The sequence below is a fragment of the Lingula anatina genome, chromosome 2, assembly GCF_051362555.1.
Source record: "Lingula anatina isolate TDL-2025a chromosome 2, LinAna3.0, whole genome shotgun sequence".
NCBI classification, from domain to species: domain Eukaryota; kingdom Metazoa; phylum Brachiopoda; class Lingulata; order Lingulida; family Lingulidae; genus Lingula; species Lingula anatina.
Window position 1 is genome coordinate 48670104 of NC_141768.1, and position 27707 is coordinate 48697810.

At 36.2% G+C, this 27707-nt stretch overlaps 1 protein-coding gene across 4 annotated transcripts; it reads right to left on the reverse strand.

The window, feature by feature from the left end:
* Nucleotides 1-1157: 1157 nt before the first annotated feature.
* LOC106160081 (cadherin-87A-like) lies at nt 1158-26318 on the reverse strand. 4 transcript variants are annotated; one of them, XM_087003827.1, is made up of 42 exons: nt 26167-26318; nt 23637-23704; nt 23056-23145; nt 22376-22506; nt 21959-22015; nt 21601-21693; nt 21079-21201; nt 20736-20870; nt 20127-20243; nt 19597-19675; nt 19021-19151; nt 18545-18733; nt 18049-18219; nt 17325-17483; nt 16982-17049; nt 16452-16692; nt 15931-16079; nt 15549-15627; nt 15249-15321; nt 14639-14820; nt 14362-14488; nt 13897-14036; nt 13380-13521; nt 12800-13033; nt 12065-12228; nt 11565-11711; nt 11219-11341; nt 10752-10932; nt 10268-10500; nt 8991-9185; nt 8399-8512; nt 8022-8142; nt 7556-7792; nt 6848-7131; nt 6581-6669; nt 6299-6385; nt 5672-5804; nt 5162-5304; nt 4623-4648; nt 4424-4439; nt 3824-3841; nt 1158-2582 (listed from the first exon to the last, which is right to left on the reverse strand). In XM_087003827.1, the coding sequence occupies exons 2-42, from the start codon at nt 23686-23688 to the stop codon at nt 2492-2494; spliced, it is 5364 nt and encodes a 1787-aa protein (XP_086859953.1). In that variant the 5' UTR covers nt 23689-23704; nt 26167-26318; the 3' UTR covers nt 1158-2491. The 4 variants fall into 4 exon arrangements, with proteins under 4 accessions (XP_086859953.1, XP_086859954.1, XP_086859955.1 ...); XM_087003828.1 differs by lacking the exon at nt 26167-26318 and adding an exon at nt 25992-26160; XM_087003829.1 differs by lacking the exon at nt 26167-26318 and adding an exon at nt 23970-24309.
* Nucleotides 26319-27707: the final 1389 nt, after the last annotated feature.

Sequence of the window (27707 nt, forward strand, 5' to 3'; positions counted from 1 at the left end):
TGACAATCGCCCTACATCCGGGCATGATCAAATACAAATACAAGAAGTAATCCGCATAGTGATTACCATATACAGTTTGATATACATTATATAATGTCTAGACTAAAGCAGGGAAAGTACATGTACTACTCAATAAAGATCAATATAGGGATAATAAAGATCAATATAGGGATAATTAAAAAAAAAAAAAAAAAAAAAAAAAAGAAAAAAGAAACTGATTCAACTAGAATAGGCTACACTAAACCTTATATTAAACTAACTATTATTTAGGGGGATATGAAAACTGCATCGTCAGTTAATCTAGGTTTTATTCAGCATGGATGCAATTTTCATATCCCTAGCTTTAAAACAATCATAAAGAAAATTAGTTGTGCTAATAATAAATTAACACAACGGTAGAAACGAAGCGACTCCAAAGCCAAAAGAAAGTAACCTGTTATAAAACAGCAAAAATCCCAATGCATTTTTTAAATTAATTTTTTAATTAATTTCTTGAAAATCTGTGACCGATATAAACGCCCTTTGCCGTTTCGATGTCTTATCAACCGATCACAAAAATAACGTAAGAATACTTGGTTGGTTTTTGATATCTTCTCTATCAAAAAAGTGTTGGAAGTTAAAATGCTTACACTTGATTTTTATGCTGCTCACTCACGAACATACTTGTGTCCTTATCAACAGGGTGGCATACTCTGAACATCTGAAAGAGTGGTTTTGAGTGGTTTACAAATGTTTATCTGTTGATGATAACATGCTGATCAACTACTCTTTTTTCAAGCATTTTACTTCCTTTCTGTTGGTAACCTACTGCATGTGAAGAAATAAGTTTATAAAAATAAATTGCAAAAAGGCATCTATAAGGTTTTGAGAAAATATTGAAATATATTATAGCTTGTTTCCATTGAACAGAGTAACACACACACACACACACACACACACAAAAAAAAAAACAATTTTGCTTGTTTGCAACATGGTTTATTTTAAAGCTTTTACACATTTTAAAGACATAAAATACAAAAGCATACAAAATGTTATAAATTATGCTAAGTAGCCTAAAATATTACATTAAGCACAATTATAAGTAATACTTGAAAAAATTGTCTCTTTCCTCAATAATAAACAAAACAAAAAATTATGCCAAGATGTATATAAAAAGAAAGACATGTAAAGAAGTCCAGATCTTAAAAAATGGGGCTTACCCTGGCATGGGCAGGGAGGGGCATGGACACAGGTTTTTTTACCCAGTGCAATAGGTACCACACCATAATCCTTAGGTCTCCATTTCTTTTGTTCCACTTTCATACATTTTTATAACTAATGCAATTCAAATACCTTAAGGACATTAAGTAACAGCAATGAATCATAAAACTGACTTAATTTTGATAAAAAACACAGATATCTACTATGAGTATGCAACACTGCAACACCAACTTTTGTATTAATATATATATAATAGAGTAAATTAAAAAACTTCACCTTTTTCATCACAAATTTTGGAATGGTTAAAATAAGAGATACTTTTAATTTCCTTCTTTAATTAGTACTACAAGTATATATACGTATTGTGCTCTGATTAAATATTAGATATGTTAATTCAAATGTGGATAATTGCAAAAGTTGTCAAAGTCTGTCCTCCCTCCAGTTTCATCATGATAAGTACACTAACGATCCGATTTCAAATGTAAATAAATACATGAATATACAAATAAATAAATTACTGACAATCCAAACCATATTTATAACATGCAACATTCATGTGCTAGCATACTTGTCAGCACTTATACATCATATGATCTCTTGAGGTGTTATAAATGAGCAACGATTACACATTGTTTTAACAATAAATTATAATAAGTTTTACATTGTTCTATTGTCATTTTTTGCCTACAATTAAGGGATATCTGAAAATTAAGAGTGTTTTTCAACACTTCAAAATTACAAAAACAATGGGAATTGTACTGTTGTCACATATCCAATAGAGATTAACAGACAACTGATAAGATGACGAGGTACTAATATTATTATCAGTGATCACAAAGAAAGTGAGATATGAAAAATAATTAATAAGATAACATATGGCACATAATTGTTCTTTAAATGACACTTCTGTCAAATAAATTCAGTTGTTTAACTAAGAGCAGCTTTTGATAAAGAATTTATACAGCATATGTAGGAGCTGAAAATTTATGAATAATCTAGAAGTTGAAAAATATATATTTGATTTCACTAGTGGTGGAAAAGTGCACTATCAACAAGTGTAATATATACAATTGCCTATTTTATCGTGAAATCTTTATGTCAAAACCTGCAACAGTCATGAGTAAAACAAAAATAAATCTCATATGTGGTCTATCACTCCCAAAGTATTCACAACTCCACTGTACCTCATTCACTTGTCACATTGCACTGCAGGAAGACTGTGTCTCTTCTGTTCATAGCACCAATTAGTGAGTTTAAAGTTAAAGAAAGGTATTATGGAGATGTCCGTGTCCTAGAACTGGACTTGGTAGGTGTAGTTGCCGTACCCCCCGGGGCCAGGGTCAGTATAGCTCATAGTACCTTCCTGCCATTCCATCTCTCGGCTAGAAAAAAAAAAAAAATTATTATTAATTACAAAAGTTGCACATCTTTTAAATTTATATTGACTTCATTTTTTGTGACTTCTAACATTCTTTCATCAATTTTTGGAATAAATGTTCCAATTTTCATGCCTGCATAATCCAACACAATATACCTTTCAAATCTAAAAAAATTACAAAGATATTAATTAATATGAAGGAATTAATATTAACTGATATGTCAATGAATGCATCGATCAATATATCAGTTGAACATGTTATTCTAATTTAAGGGCAGTGATTTGCAAAGAGTTTCCTTCCAGTGTTACTACAGAGACTTAAGGGTATTTGGCTGTGGTTTAACAGCCTTGCTGCAGAGCTGTCATTTGGGTCTCTTTACAAGTGCTATATGATTCAGCACGGTGACAAATATTCTAAATTAAACACTGTCATTTATCTTCATTACACATACATGATTTGCATATAAAAACAAGTCACTTTATGAAGCTTTGGCAAGGCTTAGGAATAACATAGCTCAGATGGACTTATTGAACAAATAGGTAGAAGAACATCAAAAGCAATCAAAACTAAAATGTGCTCATGAAATATGTTAGTATCCATCAAACAGTGTCACAGTGCATGTCTCTAAAGTATTCTACATATACATGCAAAGTAAACAAAATAACAGGACATAAATCTAAAGGTGTGCATCCATCTAGGTTATACTTGAATACACACAGTGGGTAGTGTGGGGACACAGGACCTGTTCACTATGAATTTATTAACCTAGCTACTCCGCACTAACTCCATGGGGACTCTTGCTGAATGCAATCAGATTAACAGATTAAAACACCTCCTGACATTGGATAGAGTACAGAGAAAATTGGTCATTTTACTGGTACAAGTCACTGAAAACAGTAGGTGTGCCAGTCTGTTAATCTGACTGCATTCAGCGAGAGTTCCCGTGGAGTAAGTGCACAGTACTGCTCAGTAGCTAGGTAAATAAATTTATTGTGAACAAACCTAAACACAACACAATCAAAGCTGTGCTTGCAATCACTGATGCAATAAAAATAACAGATAAAACACAAAAGTGGCACACATATCACTAATGCAATAAAAAATAACAGATAAAACACAAAAGTGGCACACATATCACTAATGCAATAAAAAATAACAGATAAAACACAAAAGTGGCACGCATATCACTAATGCAATAAAAAATAACAGATAAAACACAAAAGTGGCACACATGGGATACTTGCCTGTAAAGAACAGGATTTCTGGAAAAGCATAGACAAGCATATGTTTAACTCTCAGGATAAGCAGGAAATTAAATAAATAAATCTGAATATGTATTGTTGAGACAAGGTTGAGTAGTTTGAAGGGGAGTTTTGGGGCAAGGGGGGAGGAGGGTAGTGACAGGTATAGGGTGGTACAGTTTGGGTTAACAAGGGGTGTAGAATGGCTGTGGGTGTAAGGTGGTAGGGGTCTGGGGGTGATGGGGGTGCAAGTTGTCAATGGGGGGGTTTAAGATACAAGAAATAGTGCCAATTACAAATATCAATGAAAGTAAAAAGTAATGCACAGTAATTTGCCTGGGAAATGCCTCCATCTGAGCCTATATAACGAAGTGAGCTTATATAGCAGTAACATATGTCCCTTCTTCCACAGCTTTGTTTTATAACTATCTGTAATTTTCACTGGCAGTATAGACATCCGAGTCTGTGTATTGGTAGAGTACATTTTTAAGCTTCATGTTATATTTGGTTGTGGAATTCATTGCCATCAACAGATTAACCAAACACTGGATTATAATTTACCATGTGAACTTAATGATGAAAAAAAAAATATGTACTACTTACGTGGCCTCTGGAATGTCTGAAATATGAGGAAAGGCAATTAAAATATTTGAAGCACAGCACAATATTTCATTTCAAACACAAAATAAAATTAGTTCTGCTACTTTCATTTAAATAAAAAGTTTTTAAAGCAACAATCACAACATTGTTTTATCTAAAAACTAATTATCTTTAGGTTACATCAACTGGTTTTATTACTTACATGGAGCACCTGCAGCTTTCTGATAGCTGAAAGAGGAAAGATTTGATGTTTAGTTTTATGACATTTTAGTGCTTATATTAAAAAATATAACACCCTCTAGTCAAAGAAAAAAATGGCTACATTTAGGCATTAGTTCTGAAAGCACAGTTTAACATTACACTGTGCATGTAAAGAGGAGATGTCCTTTTAATTTTTATCACAGAAGACAGGGTACTTCCAATGCAGCTAATGATGACCAGGCATAATTCCAGTAAACAAAAACAATGCAGAATACACACACTTTGACTGGAGATACCTTCACTAACTCTCAACACCTGTACCTTAGCTAGGAGCATACAGAATGAGTTATATCAACCTATGCTAATGTGCACTAACTGCACTGGGACTCTTTCATGCAGAATATTGGGCTCAAATAGTGCATCAGGCTCAGTAAGTGAGGCCAATCACAACAAACGCAAAAGGTATACCACATTAGCTACATGTAGATGAACATGACTCATTCTGAATGTTCCCAGCTGACAATAAAGAAAACATCTCACCTGTTCCAACAGCAGCAGAGAAGGATGATACCTATGATGGCCAGTAGTATTAGGAGGGCAGCCAGGGCCACTAGCAGCCACCAGAGCCAGCTGTAACCCCCAAAATTTGTGGTCTGGGCTAGGGCCGTGGGGTTGACACAGTTCTGGAATTGAAAAACACAAAAGTGGCAATGAAATCTCTGTTCTGAAGAAATACATGGTCTCATATTTTTTGTAATCAGCTTGAAATTATAAGAATCCATTAATACCTTTATAAAAATAGTCATTATGATATCTTGTGTTGTTTATTTTCCTCACTTACTGATGGAGCATCAAACTCCATGACTGAATAAATAACATATATTGTGCAGTTTAAAAAGCATTCCTATTCTGGAACAGTTATCAGAGTAAACTTCTAATATAATTGATGTACTTGTGTTATCTAAAACATCAATAATAATTAAAGTGACTGTGATTTTCTGGATAAGCAGTCTGAAACCTCCCCCTCCCCCTTCCCCTTCCCCCCCTTACCTCAACCCCCGAGACCCCATTCAGGGCATATAACCTCTGCAGCTCGTAGTTTTGACTATTTTGTAGTTCCTTTCTGGTCTGATGTTTAGGTTTGACCTCAGACCCTTTCACGGCATGAAAACATACATCAGTTCTGGAAAAGAAAAATATCAGTCGACATTAACTTTTTCATGTTGCTGTTATAGCTATTATATACTGTAGTTCATAAAATTGACTTAATTTTGATAAAAAAACATATCTACTATGAGTAGTTCATGCTGCTAATGCTATTAAAGGTCATATACAATTCAGAATGTTTTTATCATTCAATGAAAATAATTTAATTTGTTTGTTTAATAAGAGCTTGGTATATTTCCACACTGTATGTCACTGTCTGTTCTTCTGAAGCTATTTGTCTATGTTAATCATTAGATATGGACTCATATCATGTGTTTGCCTCATTTTGCCACTTACACAATGACAAAATTACAGCTGTTGGATGTCAAAATCGAGGCTGACTTATGGATGGGAGCGGCTCACTGCAGGTCAATAAAGACCCATAACACATGATCAAACAAGTAGTATTTTTAAGTTATATGTACTTGTATACATCCCTACATCTTCATTACAACAGGTGGCAGCACTTACTTGTTGGCATTAATGTTGCCATTTTCATCAACATGGTGGGAAATGTCATCTGGTTTCACCTCAAACCCAACGATTGGGACAAGTTCTCTGGAAAAAACTTTGCTTCATTATCAAACTATCAATGTTGTGAATTTCACATACATACAGTCATGGCTGCTATTATGTTAAAAATTATATGTCAAAAGTTCCTGCTTGCATAACTACGTCATTCAATATAGAATGCACCGTTTTGATTGTTTTTCGAGTTTTCTGAAGAGCGCTAGTATAAATTAGTGGACATACTTGAGGAAATCATCCAGTTTGTCTTTGACTTTATTGGGATCTTCATCAAACACAAACTTCAGCTTCTCGTAGTCCTTGATAACATAAACCTGAAAACAAACAGATAACGAGTTGAACATTTCAGTTGATTTCAGTTGATTTCAAATGGGGCTATTGAAGGACCAAGGTAATATTGGCAATAATAATTTAATAATAGATCAATATAATATCTGTATTTGCACTGTCTCCTAATTAAAAGCCATCTATAAAACATGAAGAATAACATACCAAAACTTGGGCAGTGTCTCTCCTGTTCTTGGCGTCTCTGACCTGTACAGAAATGTTGAAGAAGCCATTGATGAAATCGGTGAACTGAGAAAAGTTAGTTCTGATCATCCCCGTGTTCTTATCAATGATGAAAGCTGATCGGACATCGCGGTTGGGTGGGTACTTGTTCCTCACATAATTAATATCTGTGATGCTGTATAGTATCTTGTCTTTACCAACTAAATCTGGGTCATGGGCATACACCTTGGTGACCTCACTGTGGTATAGCGCAGTATCCAAGACGGCTGAAACAGAAATAGTTTTTACATTGGTAATTACTACAATAAGCACAGGCCTGATGTTCTTTATGTGTTAATTGTATGTGTTCATAATACAAATCATACATGTACATGTAATACTGTCCTGACAATGTTCTGAATTAAAAGCACATTTCATTTTTGAAGTATTATGTCTATTAAGTCAGGAGCAGTACACTTTGATAGAGATAGCTGCCGGTAGCAAAATATTCAAATGTTCACTGATACCAAGTATTAATCTAACCAGTATAGAAATGGAGATGTTGGTTACATAACTTTTACCACTGACTGTAACTGACATTTAATAAGAAAACAATGTTTGCAGAAATACTAGTACTGGAAGTACTGGACCAAACAGTTAGAGAATGCACAAATGATACTAAATCTTTAAAGCACCAAAAGTATCACTTACTTGTGGTGACAATCTTCCCAGTCCCTCTATCAAACCTCGGTGGCTCGTCATCCTCATCCAGAACATTAATGATGTACCGGATAACAGCAGATCCACTAGTAGCCACAGGTGTGTCTCGGGAAGGATCCAAGACTTGTATGCACAGCTCATAGCTGGCTTGCAATTCACGATCTAAAATTCTCTTTGTTGCAAGCCTGCCAGAGTTGGGGTCCAGAGAGAAGACTTCAGAGTCCCCACCTGAATAATAAAAATTCCTCATAATACATGTCTATATATACAGCAAAAAATATTTTACGATAGGAATATCTACACAAAAAGAGTAAAAATAACAAAAATTCATTTAAGAAAAAAAACATTGCATTTTATGGAAAACAGATCACTGATTGTAGCTTTTATCCTTAAAATCATAACCCTTTGACTAAAATATTCTGCCTCATCTCTGAAGATATAACAGAACTTCACTTACAAGTAATCCTGTATGCCATGACATTATTGGGACTGAGATCAGCATCGCAGCCTTCAACTATGGCGACCTCCGTCTCTGGAGGCTGGTTCTCCATTACGCTTACGGTGACTGGATCTCGCAGCTAAAGATTTAAGTCAAAACAAATTTAGCTTTTACATAATTGAGAAGAAAAAACAAACTTATCATGTGACATTCAAAATGACAATGTGACTCAAATTCATTTTCGTAAAATAAATTTAGATGTCCAGAAACTTTGTCTAATCTGATATAAATGCACATTTAAATATATTTTATGTCCTTTGAAAACATTTGGATATCTACTGTACCAAACCAGTACCATGGCCTAAGTGTATCTCAAAAATTTGAAAATCACTCACATCCCTGCAATCTCTGAATGTTGGCTGGTTGTCATCTAGATCTCGCAGGCGTACCAACAGACGGCGATGGGCTTCCTGGGGTGGGACGCCATTATCTCGAGCTATAACAATCAGCTGCAAAACAAGCACATGTACACTTATGTAACTGAACTCATTGCTTGATTCAACAAATATAGGAAATTCTTTAGATATGTTACTGATTTAATTTACCATAATCGAAATTAACATATAAATTGGCTAGAGTCATATAAATATAAAAAAATTCCAAAATACCTTTTATAAATAAAATCCACAAACATAATATTCTTATCCTTCGCATTAAATTTTAAATACTACTGAACATTCAGCAAACATTTGAACACTAATTGTAAAACGATAGTTATCATGATGGTACTTAATTATGGTCCATAGTCGGGGGGGGGGGGGGTTCAAATGAACTGCCTTTTTTGTTGGAAAAAGGTACATTCTGGATAAAGTTTTGTCTAGGTACACGAGGGTTTCATGGGAAAAACCCAACTTTATCAGAAAAAGAAACCACCCCTTTTGAAACACCTGTCTACGGGTCTGGCATAAGCACATATAAACTACTTACCTCATAGACCTCTTTGGTTTCCCTATCCAGCACTTTATCAGTGGTCACTATACGTCCACTAGCGGGGCCTATTCTAAAGTACTGATGGTCAGGGTGGGTGTCACCACTGAGGAACTGGTACGTGATCACACCTGCCTCCCCACTGTCTGGGTCTGACGCAATCACCTGTGTGACAAATGTGTTGGAGGCGGTGTTCTGAAATAAAACACTGAATCCATTATCTGTTATCTATTGTTAACTCTATCTCACCTCCCTTCCTCAGTAATGTTGAACTGTATCCCATCTCCCTACCTCAATAATGTTGAACTGTATCCCATCTCCCTTCCTCAGTAATGTTGAACTGTATCCCACCTCCCTTCCTCAGTAATGTTGAACTGTATCCCATCTCCCTACCTCAATAATGTTGAACTGTATCCCATCTCCCTTCCTCAGTAATGTTGAACTGTATCCCATCTCCCTTCCTCAGTAATGTTGAACTGTATCCCATCTCCCTTCCTCAGTAATGTTGAACTGTATCCCATCTCCCTTCCTCAGTAATGTTGAACTGTATCCCATCTCCCTACTTCAGTAATATTGAACTTTATCTCGCCTCCCTTCCTCAGTAATATTGAGCTGTATCCCATCTCCCTACCTCAATAATGTTGAACTGTATCCCATCTCCCTTCCTCAGTAATGTTGAACTGTATCCCATCTCCCTTCCTCAGTAATGTTGAACTGTATCCCATCTCCCTTCCTCAGTAATGTTGAACTGTATCCCATCTCCCTTCCTCAGTAATGTTGAACTGTATCCCATCTCCCTTCCTCAGTAATGTTGAACTGCATCCCATCTCCCTACCTCAGTAATATTGAACTGCATCCCATCTCCCTACCTCAGTAATGTTGAACTCCATCCCATCTCCCTACCTCAGTAATATTGAACTGCATCCCATCTCCCTTCCTCAGTAATGTTGAACTGCATCCCATCTCCCTACCTCAGTAATATTGAACTGTATCCCATCTCCCTACCTCAGTAATGTTGAACTGTATCCCATCTCCAAACCTCAGTAATATTGAAGCGTATCCCATCTCCAAACCTCAGTAATATTGAACTGTATCCCATCTCCCTACCTCAGTAATATTGAACTCTATCCCATCTCCCTACCTCAGTAATGTTGAACTCTATCCCGTCTCCCTACCTCACTTATATTGAAGTGTATCCCATCTCCAAACCTCAGTAATATTGAACTCCATCCCATCTCCATATTTCAGGAATATTGAACTCTATCCCGTCTCCTTACCTCAGTAATGTTGAACTGTACTCCATCTCTTTCTGGCACCTCAAAGCGTGGCTTGCTGTCTGCAGCCAGAGATGGCCTAATGGTCACCTGGATGGTGGCGTAGTTGGACAGGGGGATGGGTGACCCCCTGTCCTCTGCCTTAACCTGAAGGATATAGGGTTGATCCCTGGCCCTCCCAGTCAGGGGTGTACCGGATGTCAGGAGACCCGTCTGGGGGTCCAGCTGGAACATACCTGTGGATAAAACACAGTGACATACTGAGTTCAATCATGCTTAGATTTATTGGTCAAAACAACATTGGGATGACTCAACGTAGAAATTAATAAATGAATGCATGAAAGTTGAACAAAGGAACAATCACACACACAAAAAAAATTCATTGAGCACAAAATCATTTATTTAACCTCAAACTATTGATTGATTTATAGGTAGGAACTAATAAATGATTTTAAGTTTGATTTCATTTTCAAACAACCAAACTCACCATTTTCATTCCCACTGTTGATTGTGTAGATGATTTGACCGTTGTTCCCCTCATCGTTATCCTTGGCAGACACCACGCCAATGGATCTTTGCGCCTCCAAGTTGTCGTATTTGAAGAACTGGTAAACTGACCTCTCAAATTCTGGGGCATGGTCATTGTAATCAATCACTTTTATTTTTAACTGAAAAGTAAAATATCGCATCACAGCATGCATATTGTTTTCACTTTCAGTTCACCTTTAATTTGCAATTTCAAGGTGATTGAAAAATCAAGATTAACATCAAAGATAATTTTTCACCTTTGTGCCTAAAGTAAATATGAAATGATAATCACACTTGAGCTTCTTAGAGAAAATAACTTTCTGAATTTGTAAAGAGTCACGTTTAGAAATATAACCCAAGTGCATGACATGAACCATGCGGCTACCAGTAGTTTTTTTAAAACAGAAAACAAGAAATAGTAATTACCGAGACTTCATCATTCCTGGAGGTACTGCTGCCATTAGCGTTATCTGCAGCAGACACAATCAAGGTGTATTCCTGTGTTGTTTCCCTGTCTAACGTGGCGCCATCTGCCAACCGAATTTCACCCTGAAAGATAATTTTGGCAATTCATTAAAATGTTGAGGATCTATATTAACATATGTTTAAAACATGGCCTTCAGGTATTATTCCTTAAAGTCTATGCTAAAGAAAGAAATTGACTATCCATTTTCAAGTTGTATTTTTTTCTAATTGGATTTGAATATATATTGTAATTGAGAGCCTGGCATTACATGTACATCTCAATACTAAATAGAAGTCAAACACTCACAGTTTGAGGGTTGATGTAAAAGTTGTCAGCACCCTGCCCTGATATACTGTAGAACACTCTGCCAAAGTCCCCGTCATCTTTATCACTGGCCTGGACTCTGCCTATGAACACGCTGTTAGGGTTCTCTGAGATGCTGAAACTGTAGCCCTAGAAATATATGGGGGATAGGGGTAACTTCTCTTCATCTTCAATCAATAACAATAATACACAGAAAGAAATGTGAGCAAGCTGTGAAAAAAAGGTCTGGCAACAAAATGAAACATCCAACTTTTCATTTTATAATGTCTACCAATTCAAAAATTGCAGACTTTAATTGCAGACTTCACTGACAACATACTCCATATATTTTTACTGTTATTTCAAACAATATTATCCATCCAATTAACTCACACAAAAACTTCTACTGAAATAACCCTCACATCAGCACAGCTCTAAAAAGAAACTTGATGTCATTATATTTAAAATTGTCAAGAACACTGGCAATAACATGAGTGACTTACTCTTTCCAGAAACACTGGGTTGTTGTCGTTGGCATCGGTCACTCTTAAAATGAGTTCTGCTGTGGAAAACTGGGTGATGTTTTTCCCTATGGCCCTGACCAGAACATTCACCTCTTTACGCACCATGGCGTCATAGTCAAGGTTTTTCTTCAGTGTTACCCTACCTACAATTAAAGGACTGAAAACTAGACAGCAAAACTGGCAAATAAACAGACACATGACTATTTACAAACTGCAACAATATTTACAGAAGAAAAATGAACTAATCTAACACCCACCTGAAGCCCTGTCCACAAGAAAATAATCCAACACCCACCTGAAGTCCTGTCCACAAGAAAATAATCCAACACCCACCTGAAGTCCTGTCCACAAGAAAATAATCCAACACCCACCAGAAGTCCTGTCCACAAGAAAATAATCCAACACCCAACTGAAGTCCTGTCCACAAGAAAATAATCCAACACCCACCTGAAGTCCTGTCCACAAGAAAATAATCCCAACACCCACCTGAAGTCCTGTCCACAAGAAAATAATCCAACACCCACCTGAAGTCCTGTCCACAAGAAAATAATCCAACACCCACCTGAAGTCCTGTCCACAACAAAATAATCCAACACCCACCTGAAGTCCTGTCCACAACAAAATAATCCAACACCCACCTGAAGTCCTGTCCACAACAAAATAATCCAACACCCACCTGAAGTCCTGTCCACAACAAAATAATCCAACACCCACCTGAAGTCCTGTCCACAACAAAATAATCCAAGGGATCAGAACTGGGGACCTTCTCAAAGTTTGTAATCCTGCTGCCGTCACTGGGGTCAGTGGCCCCCAGGGTGGTTACCTCTGCCCCCACCCCAGTGCTGGACTCACTCAGAGAGAAGTACAGCTTGGGGTTGACCTCACTCCAGGGGGCGTCAAATGTGGGGTTCCCCCCCTGGGTCTGCTGGATGATCAGGAACACTGTCGCTGAAGACAAATGAAAGAAATACCAATTCATCAGTACATTCACTAGGGTTAATTATGTTTTGAAATCCAAGAACAAAACACTTTGAAAATTAAATATCAGTTTAATTAGATTTATTTTATATTTATTTCTCTTCAATCTTTGGGTCTGTTAAGACTGAATGCTATTATTTGATGTCAGTTGAAATTCATCAGCATCAATAATGACAGACATATCACTTATCACATGGAATTAACCATAATCCAAAATCCATCAAACCTATGGAAACCTATGTCCCATCTTAAAGAACTTGAGTAGAAACACCTATGAAGTTAAGACTTGGCATCATGAACTAGGCCCCTGACTTACTATTGGCCCTTTGATCTGCTGGTTTTTCAGCATTGTAATCCTGCACCTCCACCATAAAGGTGATCTCAGCCACCTCCTCCTGGCTGTATCTATTCACTGCTGTCCTTACAGTGCCATCTCGGCTGTCTATGGAGAAATAGTTCTGAAGACACAGAATAAACTCACTGCTACAATAGACCAATATATCATAGTGGAACTGATTGATAAGGCAGGTTTTAGGACTTCTTTTCAAACTTCAGACTCCTAAAATTTAAATACCTCTTCACAAAATTTGACCCCTAAAAGTTTTTTTAGTGGTATTTTCAAAATTTGATTCCTAAAAGATTTAGTTAATCTTTCTAAAAAGTTGATTCCTTATCAACCTAAACAACACAATACTTTACCATCAAGTTGAAAGACGCCTCTTTCAGTATTTTAGAAACCTAGGAATTTATCAAAATACAATGCTGTATACTTCAAGTCTTATTCTTTGTTTTTATAACCATGCTCTCCCTTGCTATCTAAGTCCAGTACTGACCCTGAAGTTTGACGCGGTCAGTTCCCGTCCATTCCTGTCCTTGGCAGTGTAAGTGTCCTGAAGGATGGTGTAGCGGAGGTCTGCAGAACTGTCCTCGTCCTGGGCTGTCACCTGAAGGACACTGGTGCCAATGGCTGCATCTGGAAACAGCATAATTTATGTAAATTAAATCAAATGCATGAAGGAATGAAGGTGTGTGTGTGTGTGTGTGTGTGTGTGTGTGTGTGTGTGTGAGTGTGGGGGGGTCTAGAACTGCACCCTTTTGGTCAAAAAAGGTCCACCCTTTTGGTCAAAAAAGGTCTACTCTTAATCAAAAATTGATCTTTGATTTATTTGATTTATTTCTCAATTACTGTCAATTACAGGTGTAAAAATGTCAAAATTTTGCAGAAAAAGCCACAACCCCCTTTGAAGTTGCTGGCAACATGTAGGCCTGATGTGCTTTGTAGTATGAAAGTCACTTACTTTCCTTGACTCGACCAAGGTGCGTCTCTCTCTCAAAGTAAGGGTTTCTGTTGTTAGCATCTGCCACATAGATCTGGACAGTAGCAGTTCCAGTCTTCCGTTGTAGACCTGCATCTACTGCCAACACCTGAAGGTCAAATTAAGGTCAAGGTAAAGGTCACACATTATTCCAAGTAACTACGGACTGGTCTCAAATTTCCCAATTGGCCCAAATACATGAGAACCACATAACAGCTGATCTGAAGGCATTTTAACCAATGGCAAGACTTATACTTACAATAATACTGTATTTATCCCCGTACACATCCCTGTCCAAGTCCGCCTTGGGGGCCACGGAGAGGACACCAGACCTGGAGTCAATAGCAAAGTTGTCTTTGTGGCCAGTGAAAATGCGGTAGGTGATGTTGCCATTTTGTCCCTCATCCTGGTCTGATGCCAGCAGCCTGACAACTGGGGTGACTGGAAGACAGAGGGGGGAGAATTATTATAGGGATCATATAACAGAATAGTCATACTTAGAAGTAAAAACTCCTCTGTTGATTCACAAAAAAACAAAACTAGTTTCCCTCTTTTATATAGGATTTCTACTAGATTGTTCACTAATGCTCTGTTCAGTTACCAAGTTCTTAAAGCTCCCTCACTGCTTACCACAGACATTTCTAGGACCATATTAAGATACTTATCAGCAGCAGAGCGAGACCCTTTTCTGAGTCTTCGAGAAGACAATCAGATTTTCAAGTTTACATGGGCGGGTATTTAATTTTTCTGTTGGAAGACGGTCAAAAATGGAGGATGGATCAACAAAGATAATTTGGATGACTGTCAGAAAATATCTCTGAATCTGCCCCTACTTATGCCTACAATAAATTAATCATATCATAACTTACGTGGAGCAGTGATTTCAGTGACATTCCCAGTGTAATCTGTGGGGGAGAACACAGGAGGGAAATCATTTTTATCCTGAAATCAAATTTGAAAATGATTCTTTAAACCAGAGTTTGGTCTGATAATAAACTTAACATCACAAATTAATCCATATATGATAACTGGGCCAAAATATCAAGTTATACTAACTTCACCAATGGAATTCACTATACTGATTACAAACGTATTACAGAAAAGTAGTCTTGTAGATTTGAGAATGACATGGAAGACAGAATCCCAGAATATTTGCCCCCCTCACTTACTATGATGGTGACTTCCACTGTTGCCAGTGCTACCTGAGGCTGACTGCTGAGCTCTGTGGCCTGGACTGTTAACCGAAAGCTGGAAAATATGACATAAATAATAATGTAGATACATGTAGCAGAATCTGGACATTCAAACAGAAAATAAAATCCTGCATTAGTTGTGACTGAAGCAGCACAATGGCTCACCCCTCCACATCCCACTTACATGAATTGCTCAACATTTGAAGTTCAAATTCTCTCTTACTAAACTTTCAGTTGCATGGATTTTTTTCTTACTTAAAACATCTAAAAAAAACACAAGAAAACAGTGAAACCAGCAAGCTTGTTAGAAAGTTGCAGCTATGGTGAAGAAAACGTGGAAGAAGAACCCTCTGCTTACAGTCCTGTTCCTCCAGGTGTGTCTGTCATTCTCAGTCCTCGGGTCAGTGTCAGCACCCCAGAGACAGGGTCTAACTGGAAGGCAGCATCTGCCGTGTTTCCCTGGGTGATGTTGTAACCTATGTCACTACCAGCGTCAGTGTCCTCAGCCTGGAGAGAGAAACAAGAGGTGAATAAAACATTCTTATCCTCATTTTTCATTTGTAAATACATAAAAGACTTATAAGCAGGCAATTTGTTTTTTTTAATATTATCAATATGTTTCTTTTTCCTAGAATTCATCAGTTCAAATATTTTTTCACATGTGACACATTCAACAATAAAAAATTCTTCAAATGATTATAAGATATCAAGTTTTTCACCATCAGTACTGGTTTGGACAATTACTTTAGTTATTTCCACCTCAGAAAACCCCCAAAAAAGCTAGTCATAAAATGATTATGCCTTCATGTAGCATACAGCAGACTTAACATGCCAGTGAGAGCTGTCAACAAGAAAAAAAGATTCATTATTTTATCTTACCTTGACAGTGATAGGAGGGTCCAGAGAGGTGTCATCTTCCATCACAGAGGTCCTGTATGTCCTGGTGTCAAACACAGGCGCATTGTCATTGTTGTCCAATACAGTGACATAGAGGGGGACACGGTCAAATTCTCCGCCCCCGTCTGTAGCTGTCACCTGGATGTGATAGGCCCTGACCCCAGAATCAATGGAGAGAGGAGACACTAGGGACAGGGTGCCTGAACTGGGGTTGATGTAGAACCTAGGAGACAAAAAATAACTATTAGCAAAAAAAAAAAAAATCCTTTATATTTCATTCTTTTAATAAATTATCTGCACTGTAGATTGAAAATGAAGCCTGCTGCCAAAAGGCAAGTAAAATGAGAATCATGTGTATTTCATTATTTTAATAATCTGTACAGTCGACTGAAAAAAGTGCAAAGCCAAAATATCAATCTTAAAATATGAATACTTTAAATCACTTTTCTCTGTATACCCCTCCTAATCACACTAGGTCTATAGCATAAGACTGAGAGAAAAACATCACTTACTTCTCCTGTCCATCTCCAGATATGTTGTATCTCACTTGGCCAAATATTCCAGAATCTTTATCAGAAGCCTGAAAAATAGAAATGTAGATATCAAACTTGTTAATTAAGACACAACTTGAGGAACTTTAAGCTATAAATCACAATATCTAAATACAGGTGGATTATTATTTTTTTTAAACTAGAATTAGGTATCACTGAAAATACAATTTTTTAGAAATTAATACCAAGCATAAAAAACTCAATAGAAAGCAAATCCAAAATGGATTAAAAAAAAACAAAATAGAATTTAAAAGTACTAAAAGCTTGAAATTAGCAGCAGTGTCAGCACTGGACAGGAACTCACCTTTATAGTGACATCTAGTGGCACATTAAGAGGCTGGTCCTCCCTCAGCTTCAGGTCATAGATAGGACTGGAGAAGGTGGGCGAGTTGTCATTGATGTCTATTAGGTTTACTAACACAGTGGCTGTGTCAAAACTGCCGTCAAAACCCTGGGCCTTCAACTGGAAAGAAAATCAATCTTCTGACGGCAAGAAAGGTATGAAATATTACATTCCACACTTGCTTTATCATGTCGAGCAAAAGGATATCCATGAGATAGAGCAGGGCCAACCCAAATTAAGAACTTAAAATTGAAATGCAAAGTAGAGGTATAATACTGGAATAGAGATAAATGAACATGTAATAGCATCATGCAAAAATCCTTAACTGTGTCTGCACATAGATGGCTAAGTTTTAGTGATACGTAAGTAACTAAAAACTAAAAAAGCCTCAAATAATAAATGTAAAAGGTGAGCCCCCAACAGAGAAAACCTTCTTGATGACTACTTCCTTTTATTCAAAAAGCCATTGAAAATTGTATGCTGGAAGTTTTACCTTAAGAATTTTTTCAGTGGACATATAAAAATTGCCAGCCACATTGGAAATTTCAGACATGTCCCTTTACCCCAAAATTTGCAGAATTTACTACAACTGTACCAGGTTTCATGCTTGTAGGTCAAAATGTACAATTCACCTCTTTTACACCATATTCCTATGCTATTACTAGCGATTTCCTAAAAAACTCACCACAATCTGCTGATTGCGGAATCCCCTTGTCTCGCTATCATAGTCCATATTATCCTCATTGGCCACAATAAGCGTTGGTCTGGCCTCGCGTTGCTGGGTCTCCACAGGTGATAGTGAAAACGTGCCGTACGGGTCCTGCAGGATGCTGAGGTTAAATCTGGCATTGGAACCCTGGGAAGACATAGAGAGCATTAACAGACAAGAAAATTGTGTGACATTTCAACAATGCATAGTTACGTTATATGATAATCAACAGACTACACAGATGCATTTCCATTAGAAACACATTGTAACTGTTGCACAAACAGGCAAAAATATATATTACATTATAAGCTCTGTTATATATATATATATATACAAAGTGACTCAAAACTTTCCTTAATTTAGTTAAATGGCAACCGTATAGAACTATGGCCAGATGCATTGCCTTTTCAATAGGAATCATACAGTTAATACCACTTCAGACTTCAGTTTCATACAAGGCAAGGCCACCCACCTGGTCAGCATCGGTCACTCTGATGTCCAGATTGGGCAGTGGAGTATTCAGCCTCAAGCCCTCCGTCACATTGACCACATAGACCTCATAGTCAAACTGTGGCCTGTTGTCATTCAGATCCACTACCTGCACCATGATTGTAGTATTGACATGGGTGGATATCTCTACTCCATTCTCCATCTCCACAGCCTGCCAGGATAAACTGTCATTAGTAATAGCATATTAATAGTGGTTGTCAAGACTTAAGAAACACTATCTCTCTGACCACTAGATAAATTTAAGTTGCCAACTACATTTACATTCTCTGCATCTTTTATAAATTCATAACTATAAAGAACATTGCATATTTCATGATATAGTATTTACCTTAAAACCATTTCTCAAAAAAAAAAAAAAAAAAAAAAAAAAAAAAAAAAAAGATTTTAGTATGATTTTGTTATATAAGTGATGGAAATGAAGAGTTGTATGGAGCCTACCTGAGCAAGAATCACGTAGTTACTTGATGTCCCTAACTTCTCGCGGTCTATCCTGCCTGAAGACTTGACCACCGCGGAGTACCTGCTGCCCTCTGGTGTACCTTGCTGCAGAGTAAAGAAACCCAGCGGATCTGGAATGACAGGCACATCCATTGGACTATCTGGTCAGCTTCTTTACAAACAGTAGTGCGTTAACTGATTTTTGACTTTGTATACATGCGCACACTCACACAGTCCTCACACACATGCATACACACACACACATACATACATGCACCCACACAAACACACTGGGATTTAATTCATGATCTATTATAACCCAGTTATGAAAGCAATTGTAACAGCTGAATTCCTTGTTTAGAATGCCACAGACTAGTCCAAAGGTTTACCATGGGCGGAGGCTGACTTCTGGGTCTTTCAGAAAACCATCAGAATTTTACAAGTTTAAGTTGACAGGTATCTAATTAATTTCTGTTGGAGAAGGGTCAAATATGGAAGATGCATCAAAAAAGATCATTTGGAAAACTGTCAGAAAATATCTCTGGATCTGCCCCTGTCACTATACTATATACTTACCTGATATGAGTTTGATGTTAAGTGGGTTAGGGTTGCCCAAATCCTGATCTTCAGCATATAAAGTATAAATACTGGTCCCCTGTAAAAATACAGAATTCACATCAAATAGACATCCAGGCACTTCATCCTTATATAAAAAAGTCCAAGCTGGCCTTCCTATTTTAAAGAAGATAATAAGAGATGTTAGTTATAACTACTTCCTATTCTCAGGGTACAATGTCACCACTCTTAGCTTCAGATTTTAGCAATCTATCTTATTAAATGGCAGTAAATAGTCTGCTTTTATGTCAGGGCCTTTTGTTAAATAATTGTGCCATGCAATCACAATATTTTTCAGGTCAAATAACATGTTCTGGAAAAACCACACCCTCAAGCACTATGCTATGTTGATATGGCGATATAGTTTGAACATATTTTTTTTCATTTGCATTCAGATGATAAGACGTATAAAAATACTTCAAAATGTTTGAGTGAATTATTTCAATAAATTATATGATATCTAACATATTTGTTTCAAATGATCTACTTACAGCTGGGGCATTCTCTGTCACATTGAAGGTAATAGGGGTGTTGAAGAATCTAGGCAATGAATCTTGGACATCTTCAACTTCAATGACAAAATTCTTGTAATCTTCATGTACGCCATCCTAATCATAATGATATCATTTTATTACCAGAGAATCACAATATATACTGTGCATAGCGATTTAAGCAACAATGTGAAATATAAGAAATGGAAACCGGAGTAACGAAGTGATTTCTTCAGCTCTGTTATGCAATCAAAGATACTAGCACTATGATAGATTATACAAACAAACAAAGTAACAAATAAATAACAGCTCAAGACTAAAAGGGAACTTGATATAAGACTGAGTATTTTTAGGCACATACTTCTTGAATGCTAGACAATATTGAGGGTTTGTCTTTTTTTTTCTTTTTTTCAAGTTAAGTTAGTGCATAAGACTAAAAATTAAGTGTTAATCTTGTGGTGAATAATATATACAAGTACATCTTGCTGGGACATGTACATGAGTATCTTAGACACACTATTTTGAAGCAATTCCAACAACAATGAGGCTCACATTTCATGGTTCTTTAAAATACCAATAATTATCAGTTATAACTGACTGTTTATTTACCGTAGCACGCATTGTGAGGGTATAACTTCTCTTGGTCTCAAAGTCCAGGGGTTTATTGAGAGTTATCTTCGCCAGGTACACCCCCGTGTCCACCTTAACTTCAGTGACATTGAACATCTGGCACGCTTCATAGGCCTAAAACAACAAGTTACATGTACATATGAATGTTAAGTGTTTAGTCTCATTCTCATTATTACATACAATTTTAAAACAAAGGTGATGTAATAATTCCATATCTTTCAACAGTCTTTTTTTTACCAATTTAACAGAGAGAGTGAGAGAGAGAGAGAGAGAGAGAGAGAGAGAGAGAGGTGACAGGGGGAGGGGGGGGAGGAAGACTCACCTGTACATCTCTCAGACTCTGGTAGTAACACCTGAGGGTCACCTTGGCGTTCTCCTGGGTGTCCACGTCCCGAATTCTGACCGCGTTTTGGTCATTGGTCAGTACTTCCCCTACAGCTGCATCCTGGGTGACATAAACATACTTGCATTTTAACAGATAACAATTGTGCTATATGGGAGTTCCAATATACTTATACACACAGTGATATTCAGGGTGCACACTTCAATTAACATTATCTAGTGCATTATCTGGTAATTTTTGTGCCCTTGGTTAGGAACTGTGCATGTTATTTACAAATGACACACCCAGGCTGCTGCCCCCTGGTGGAGTGCAGAACCAGAATTACTTTTTTTCCCTTTTTTCTATATCTTACAATTCGTCCCTTTAACAAAGATATATAAATATATATATATTAAATGCTATAGTTATAAACTTTGAACATGGACAAAGCTTAGGCATGTATTATTCTAATAACACTGACTTGAAGAGGGAGAAACTATAGGAAAATGACATCAATATTACCTCTCTGACTTTGCTGTTGTAGTTTTCTGAGTTGAGAAATACTGGAGGATTATCATTCACATCTATTATTGCCACATTTAAATCCACTGGACTCTGAAATATGAACAAAAACATATCTTTACAGCGACATAAATTTGTTTCTGTGACTAAAGTATAAATTGCATATCTGTGTCAACACAGTAACCTGAGTAATACCTACAGTATTTTTGATTTCAGTTTCCAGCTAAAGTATGCAACAATATGTAAAAAGTTAATTAAAATAAAAACAATGGAAAAAAGTCTGAGAACTGTAGCATGTGTGTGCAAGAGGCTCCTGGTGTATCTGTGTGCAAGAGGCTCCTGGGGAAGATGTACCCACCCTGTTGTTGAGGTTATCTGAGGCCACAAACTGGACTTTTAAATTTTGATCTGTGCTCTGAAAATAAACATAGGAGGTTAAAATATTTGACATTATTTTCCTTTTGACTGTCAACATAAGATCTATACACTGACTATACACACTAATCAAATGTACATGTGTACACTAACCTTACAAATTAAGTTTGATATGATGCAGGAGTTGGTATAATTCTTATATCTTATATTTATCATTCAATTTTATCCAAACATTTGACAGTGAAACAACTAATATAGACAAATTGAAAAATATGTATTTAACATTTACTTGAATGTGCCTGTTAATGTTAAAATAGAGCAATGAGAATGACTTTTTCCATATGATGTCTGTTTATTTGCCAGTTTTGCTGTCTAGTCCCATCAACTTCTTCATAATCACCTCATAATCCAGGTTCTTGGCCAGTGTCACCAGTCCCGACGTCCTGTCCACGTTAAAGGTGTCGCTAGTGGTCGTGTACGAGACAGGGTCGTTTTCAGGGTCTTCTGCTATTAATGTACCTATCTCGGATCCTGCAATAGCAAGAACAATACAATGTGATAAATTATCACAACATCTGCAACAGCAGTATCAATACAATATGATACAATATCACAATGTCTGCAACAGCAGTATCAACACAATATGAAACAATATCACAATGTCTGCAACAGCAGTATCAACACAATATGATACAATATCACAATGTCTGCAACAGCAGTATCAACACAATATGATACAATATCACAATGTCTGCAACAGCAGTATCAACGCAATATGAAACAATATCATAGAGCCTGCAATGATGTTCAAACAGCCATATTACTATAACTTTTTTTAAAATCAAATGTAAGGAACACTTACTTTTATATAAATGTTTTTTTCATTCATACATATCAAATAATATTTGTGCTGTGTATATATATTATAATATATAAAACTGAAAATGTGCAAAAATAAATGAACAATAATAATTAATAAGGGTCTTCGTCTATAATATACAGTAAAAAATACTCTCTACTTATCTATTTAGTGAAATAATTCAGTCTTTAAACTTGAAAAGTTGTCTAAGCCATATTTACCTATTGGCAACCCTTCCCTTAACCCCTGTATAGAGATGATATTACTGAGGTCTTCCACCCAGTTAGGTGCTCTGTTAGACTGACATTGAGCTGAAATATTCAAAAGAATATTAAATAGGGTATAACTTTTCAAATTTTCTTGTTTGATAAAATCTTGTGGCAATAACTTAAAAGTATAGAAATTAACCTAGGAAGTGTCTGCAGTGTTTTGCAGGACACTTAATCTGCACAACCCTCTCGTTTTCATAAACGCAGAGATAACTAATACTTTGTAACAAACTTTGTTCTTATAAGTCTGACATATAACGTCAGTTAACATAACAGCCATTCTACCTGATACCCAGTGAAGAAATTTGACTGCAACTGGGTCACATTTTTCTCATGATTCCATTTTCACATTACACTGTTAGAATAAAAATAATTTTCCCAAACAAATGAGCAATTTTGAAATTATTAAAATTCTGTCACCTTTAGGTAAAATTCAGATAGTGTCTACATGACAGGACACGAAAACTGCCCTATGCCATGAACATATTTATAGGACCTATGTCACTTATGATTAGAAGGATCTCATGTCTTACCTGTGTGTACCCATAATAATGTCACTCCTAGGTAGAATAATCTCAAGTCCATTCCTCAAGACTGTCACCTAGAAATATAAATAACATTTACACTTATTTTACAGCATCCTAGTTAAAGCAACATTTCTAGACACAAGTGTACTCACCATTTTTATATATAACCAATTCCAGAACATTTTACAGTTTTCTCATTTTTTCTCAGACACTTCCATATACAGTACAGGGCCTATATGGTGAGGATAAACACACTGACAATGGGATGTTTAACAAACTTTTTCTCAAAAAAGAACACCTTTATATAAAATTTCAATTAAGCATATTTAATTTTCCTACCTGATACCACTGAATGTAACCTGAAGTATATTTAGAAACTATTTCTTTTTGTTTCTCCTTTGTTAGTTGACACAAGAAAAAATCCTCCACAGAAGAACACAAAAGAAGTCTTTTGACTGCTGATATTCTCTCTATTCCTGAGTAATCCTGTTATAAACAATATACAATCGGAATAAAATGCCTCAGTGTAAATGGATAAAAAAAAAAAGCTCCAATTCCTTCTAAATTTCAGTGTGTATTTTAGATGGCTTCTCAGTCTATGCAGAGTACAGGTAAAACTAGTACAGGTGTGTCTTTACTTTCCTCAATATCACATTAATCAGTCCAGCCCAGCTTATTAGCATGCAGTAACAGGGGCTGAATCACTTCTCTACAGAATGAGACACATTGGAAAATGTCACGTCAATCATACTGGTGCAATGTTTTTTATATCATGTAAGGATGGTAGCTTTGTTTTACATAAATCATCAGACATAACCAGACAATGGGTTTTCCAGATGAGTGCATATTTATTTTTGGATCATTTAGATGCATTAATTTCAAGTGATATAAGCCAATTTCTACTACTAAAGTTTCTTGAAGACATATATTTCCAATCTAATTTATTCATTCTTATTTTGATACATTTACCTTATGTACCCCCCTTGCCCTTTTCTCCAACCCATCTTAGAAAATAAATCACATATCATTGTTACTAAAGGAACATTCTTTTATTATATTTATACTCAACAAGTTTTAAAAATGTCACTTATAATTTTGTGAGCAATGAGCAGTATCTAGACTAACTGAAGCCAGCAGTACACTTTACTTTTTGACTTACTGATATATGTTGTTTTTATTTCATGATAACTAGTTAAATAAGGTCTTTACCCCAAAAAAGGAAGAAACAAGCTTCAGGCCTAGCTGTCTAAATCAAAAGCAAATCCTATAATTAATCCTACCCTGTACTGTTGGAAAATCTTAAATTTCTGGAAGGGAGAAAACACACATTAATTTGTCTAACTTGAAAAAGGGATATAAGCTATTCTCTCATATGCTGATGTAAACGTTCTATTTGGGACTGAAACAGAACAGTGACAAACGACCCAACAAACGTCAGTCCTAAAAAAAATGAGTAAGGCGTAATTGTTTTTGCAATGAGTATGCAAGCTAAGAACTTTCTGATTTATTCTTTCAATTTTTTTTCTTTTGTCAAGAATCAATCTGTTTTATAGGAGCAAAAGTGGGTTTTACATACTAAAATAATTTTAAAAACTACAGAAGAAAAAAAATAAGAATAAACTATTATGAGCACAACCAGTATATGAGGATATGTGTCTTTGAAAAAAGAAAAATCAATCCCATTTTCATGGTGGCTATATATACCAGTTTATTTAAATATTCCACTTTTAATTGTTACCGCATATGTTTTCAGACTTCAAGTACATGTGCACTGCATTATTTACAAACTGAGAACTACCGGAAAAGGTTCGGGTACATTTACTGGTAATAGTCGGTTTTACGTGTCCCTATTTAATTGTTAATACTTCATTCATGTCATAAACTACTGTATATCACTATATATATCACATCTACAACTACAACTATATCACATATCTACATCCTTCTTTTTTCAAAAATGAAAAACATTTGTGGCAGTCACTGAAACAAATTTGCCACAAATCTTTTCCTGTTTTTATGGTAACAAAATACACACAGGAGATATTGGTTCAAATCAGAAAAGGGCCAATACAACTTTCCTTCTATCACTACGCATATAAAGTTTAAATACAGTGTAGATTATAAATAACCAAGTTCAGGTGATGTTGCACTAGACCACATGTCGCAGTTAATAGGTTTGGACAAACTCTAAATCAATAAATGAAAGAATAAACAAGCAAAGAAACTCAAACAAGTGACAAATGTCACAGAAGTGCGTCAGCTGAAACATTAATAAGGCGTTCAGCTCACGGGCTCAGTCTTCCTTCATCACAACACTAGTCTAACATGCGACTTAACATGTCATATTAAATCAGAGCTCACCACTTTAGGCGTCACAATTACTGTTAATTATCGGTTAGTGACATGTCCAGCAGAAAACGAGACGCTACAGATGAAGAGAAATTAAAATTGTGCGTCTGGCAAATCGCATAAGGCATGTGCGCGTTCACTGCGTTCCCCTCTTAGCTTAGGGGAGCACAGCTATTAAAACTCTCACCTCCCAGCAATGGCCTCCATGCAACTACTTGACAAAGTTTACACTTAACACATGCGTCACTCGGTTTAACTTTCCACATTATTCCTTTTAATAACAATAAAACCGGTTCCAAAGTGGGTCAGGTACGCCGGTGGCGGCACCACCTGCTTTACCTGTGCGATGCGCTTACAAGATGCGCCAGTTCAAAGCTAACGCGTCTTTTTTTTGTCTGGAGTTTCAGAAAGTCGCGCGTCTATAGTAGAAAAGAAATGTTAATTGGGTTACAAATTGGCATTGATTATCACTAATTTTTAAAGTGTATTCATGCCTGTGCCATATCGTTTTATATATATATATATATATAAAAGAAAGCATCCAAATTATTCAACAAATTTGTTGGAGTTTATAATATAGGCTATTTAACAGCCTCTTCTTCTACTTACCACTTAACCAGGTAGAGTTTCGTGTTCTTAGCACACTTGGAAACATGATATTTCTATTCATGTCCTTCACTAGCTATTGTCTAGTTATTTGCAAGCCAATTCATAATGTCACAATATATGTGTGAAAAATGTGACTATATTCAGCAGAGGGGCCAGTCATGATATCAAGCAGCAAAATGATGGCAATATACAACTTGATAAAAATACGGCTTATACTCGTGCTTACACTTTTTAAGATTAAGAAATTTATAAATTTTTTGATTTGTCACTCTTACTATATGATTATTTCGATCTTAGTTTATTGCTTTATTTCATTTCATTTATTTATCCATTTAGGCCTACTCATTAATTTTATCTTCATTCATTGATTTTCATTTTTACTCTCCATAAGACGGAAAATGTCACAGATGTGCACAAAAGTAAAAAAAAAATAAGGAAGTTGGCAAGCAAATGCGCTTTAAAATACTGTATACAGCAAAGAGCGCAAATATAAGAAAATACAAATAGAAAAAAAAAAAAACTCTTGACTACTGATTTACAAGTTCAGTTTAGCCACTTCACTGTCCCTCCCCAATTACAAACAGCGTGGCTGGAGCTGCCCACTCGATACCTGATTAAACTGACAGTGATCCCAGCTAAGCCACAAGTTATCTGCTGTTTCATCATATTTCTAGGCGTATTCTTCTTGGCGACAGGACTCTGTGCCACGGCGTCATACCAAGGTTCCTGTACTCCTTGATAACGCCAAAACGTCTTTTGCAAGTGCTGTTAATTGGAATAAAAGTAAAAAAGGAGTTGAGCACATTAATAAAAATATCATGATACTCTATTAAATAAAAATCATTATTACGAACTAAACGAGAAAGCGGTTCGCTGTTTTTTTCTTTCTCATTTAGACTCTGATATCATTCCCAAAAGTAGTAAAGTAAAAATAATGGAACTTACTTGGACCCGAAAAAATAGATTTTCTTTTCATATCGAATGAAAGGGGTCTGCTGTCAGATAATGATCACGTATGACTTTTCTTTTCAACACATGTATTTGTAACAGTCATCGCCCTAAGGGCGTTATGTTGTGATTAGGGGCGGAAGTTGCTATTTTAGTTACCATTTGCAGCTG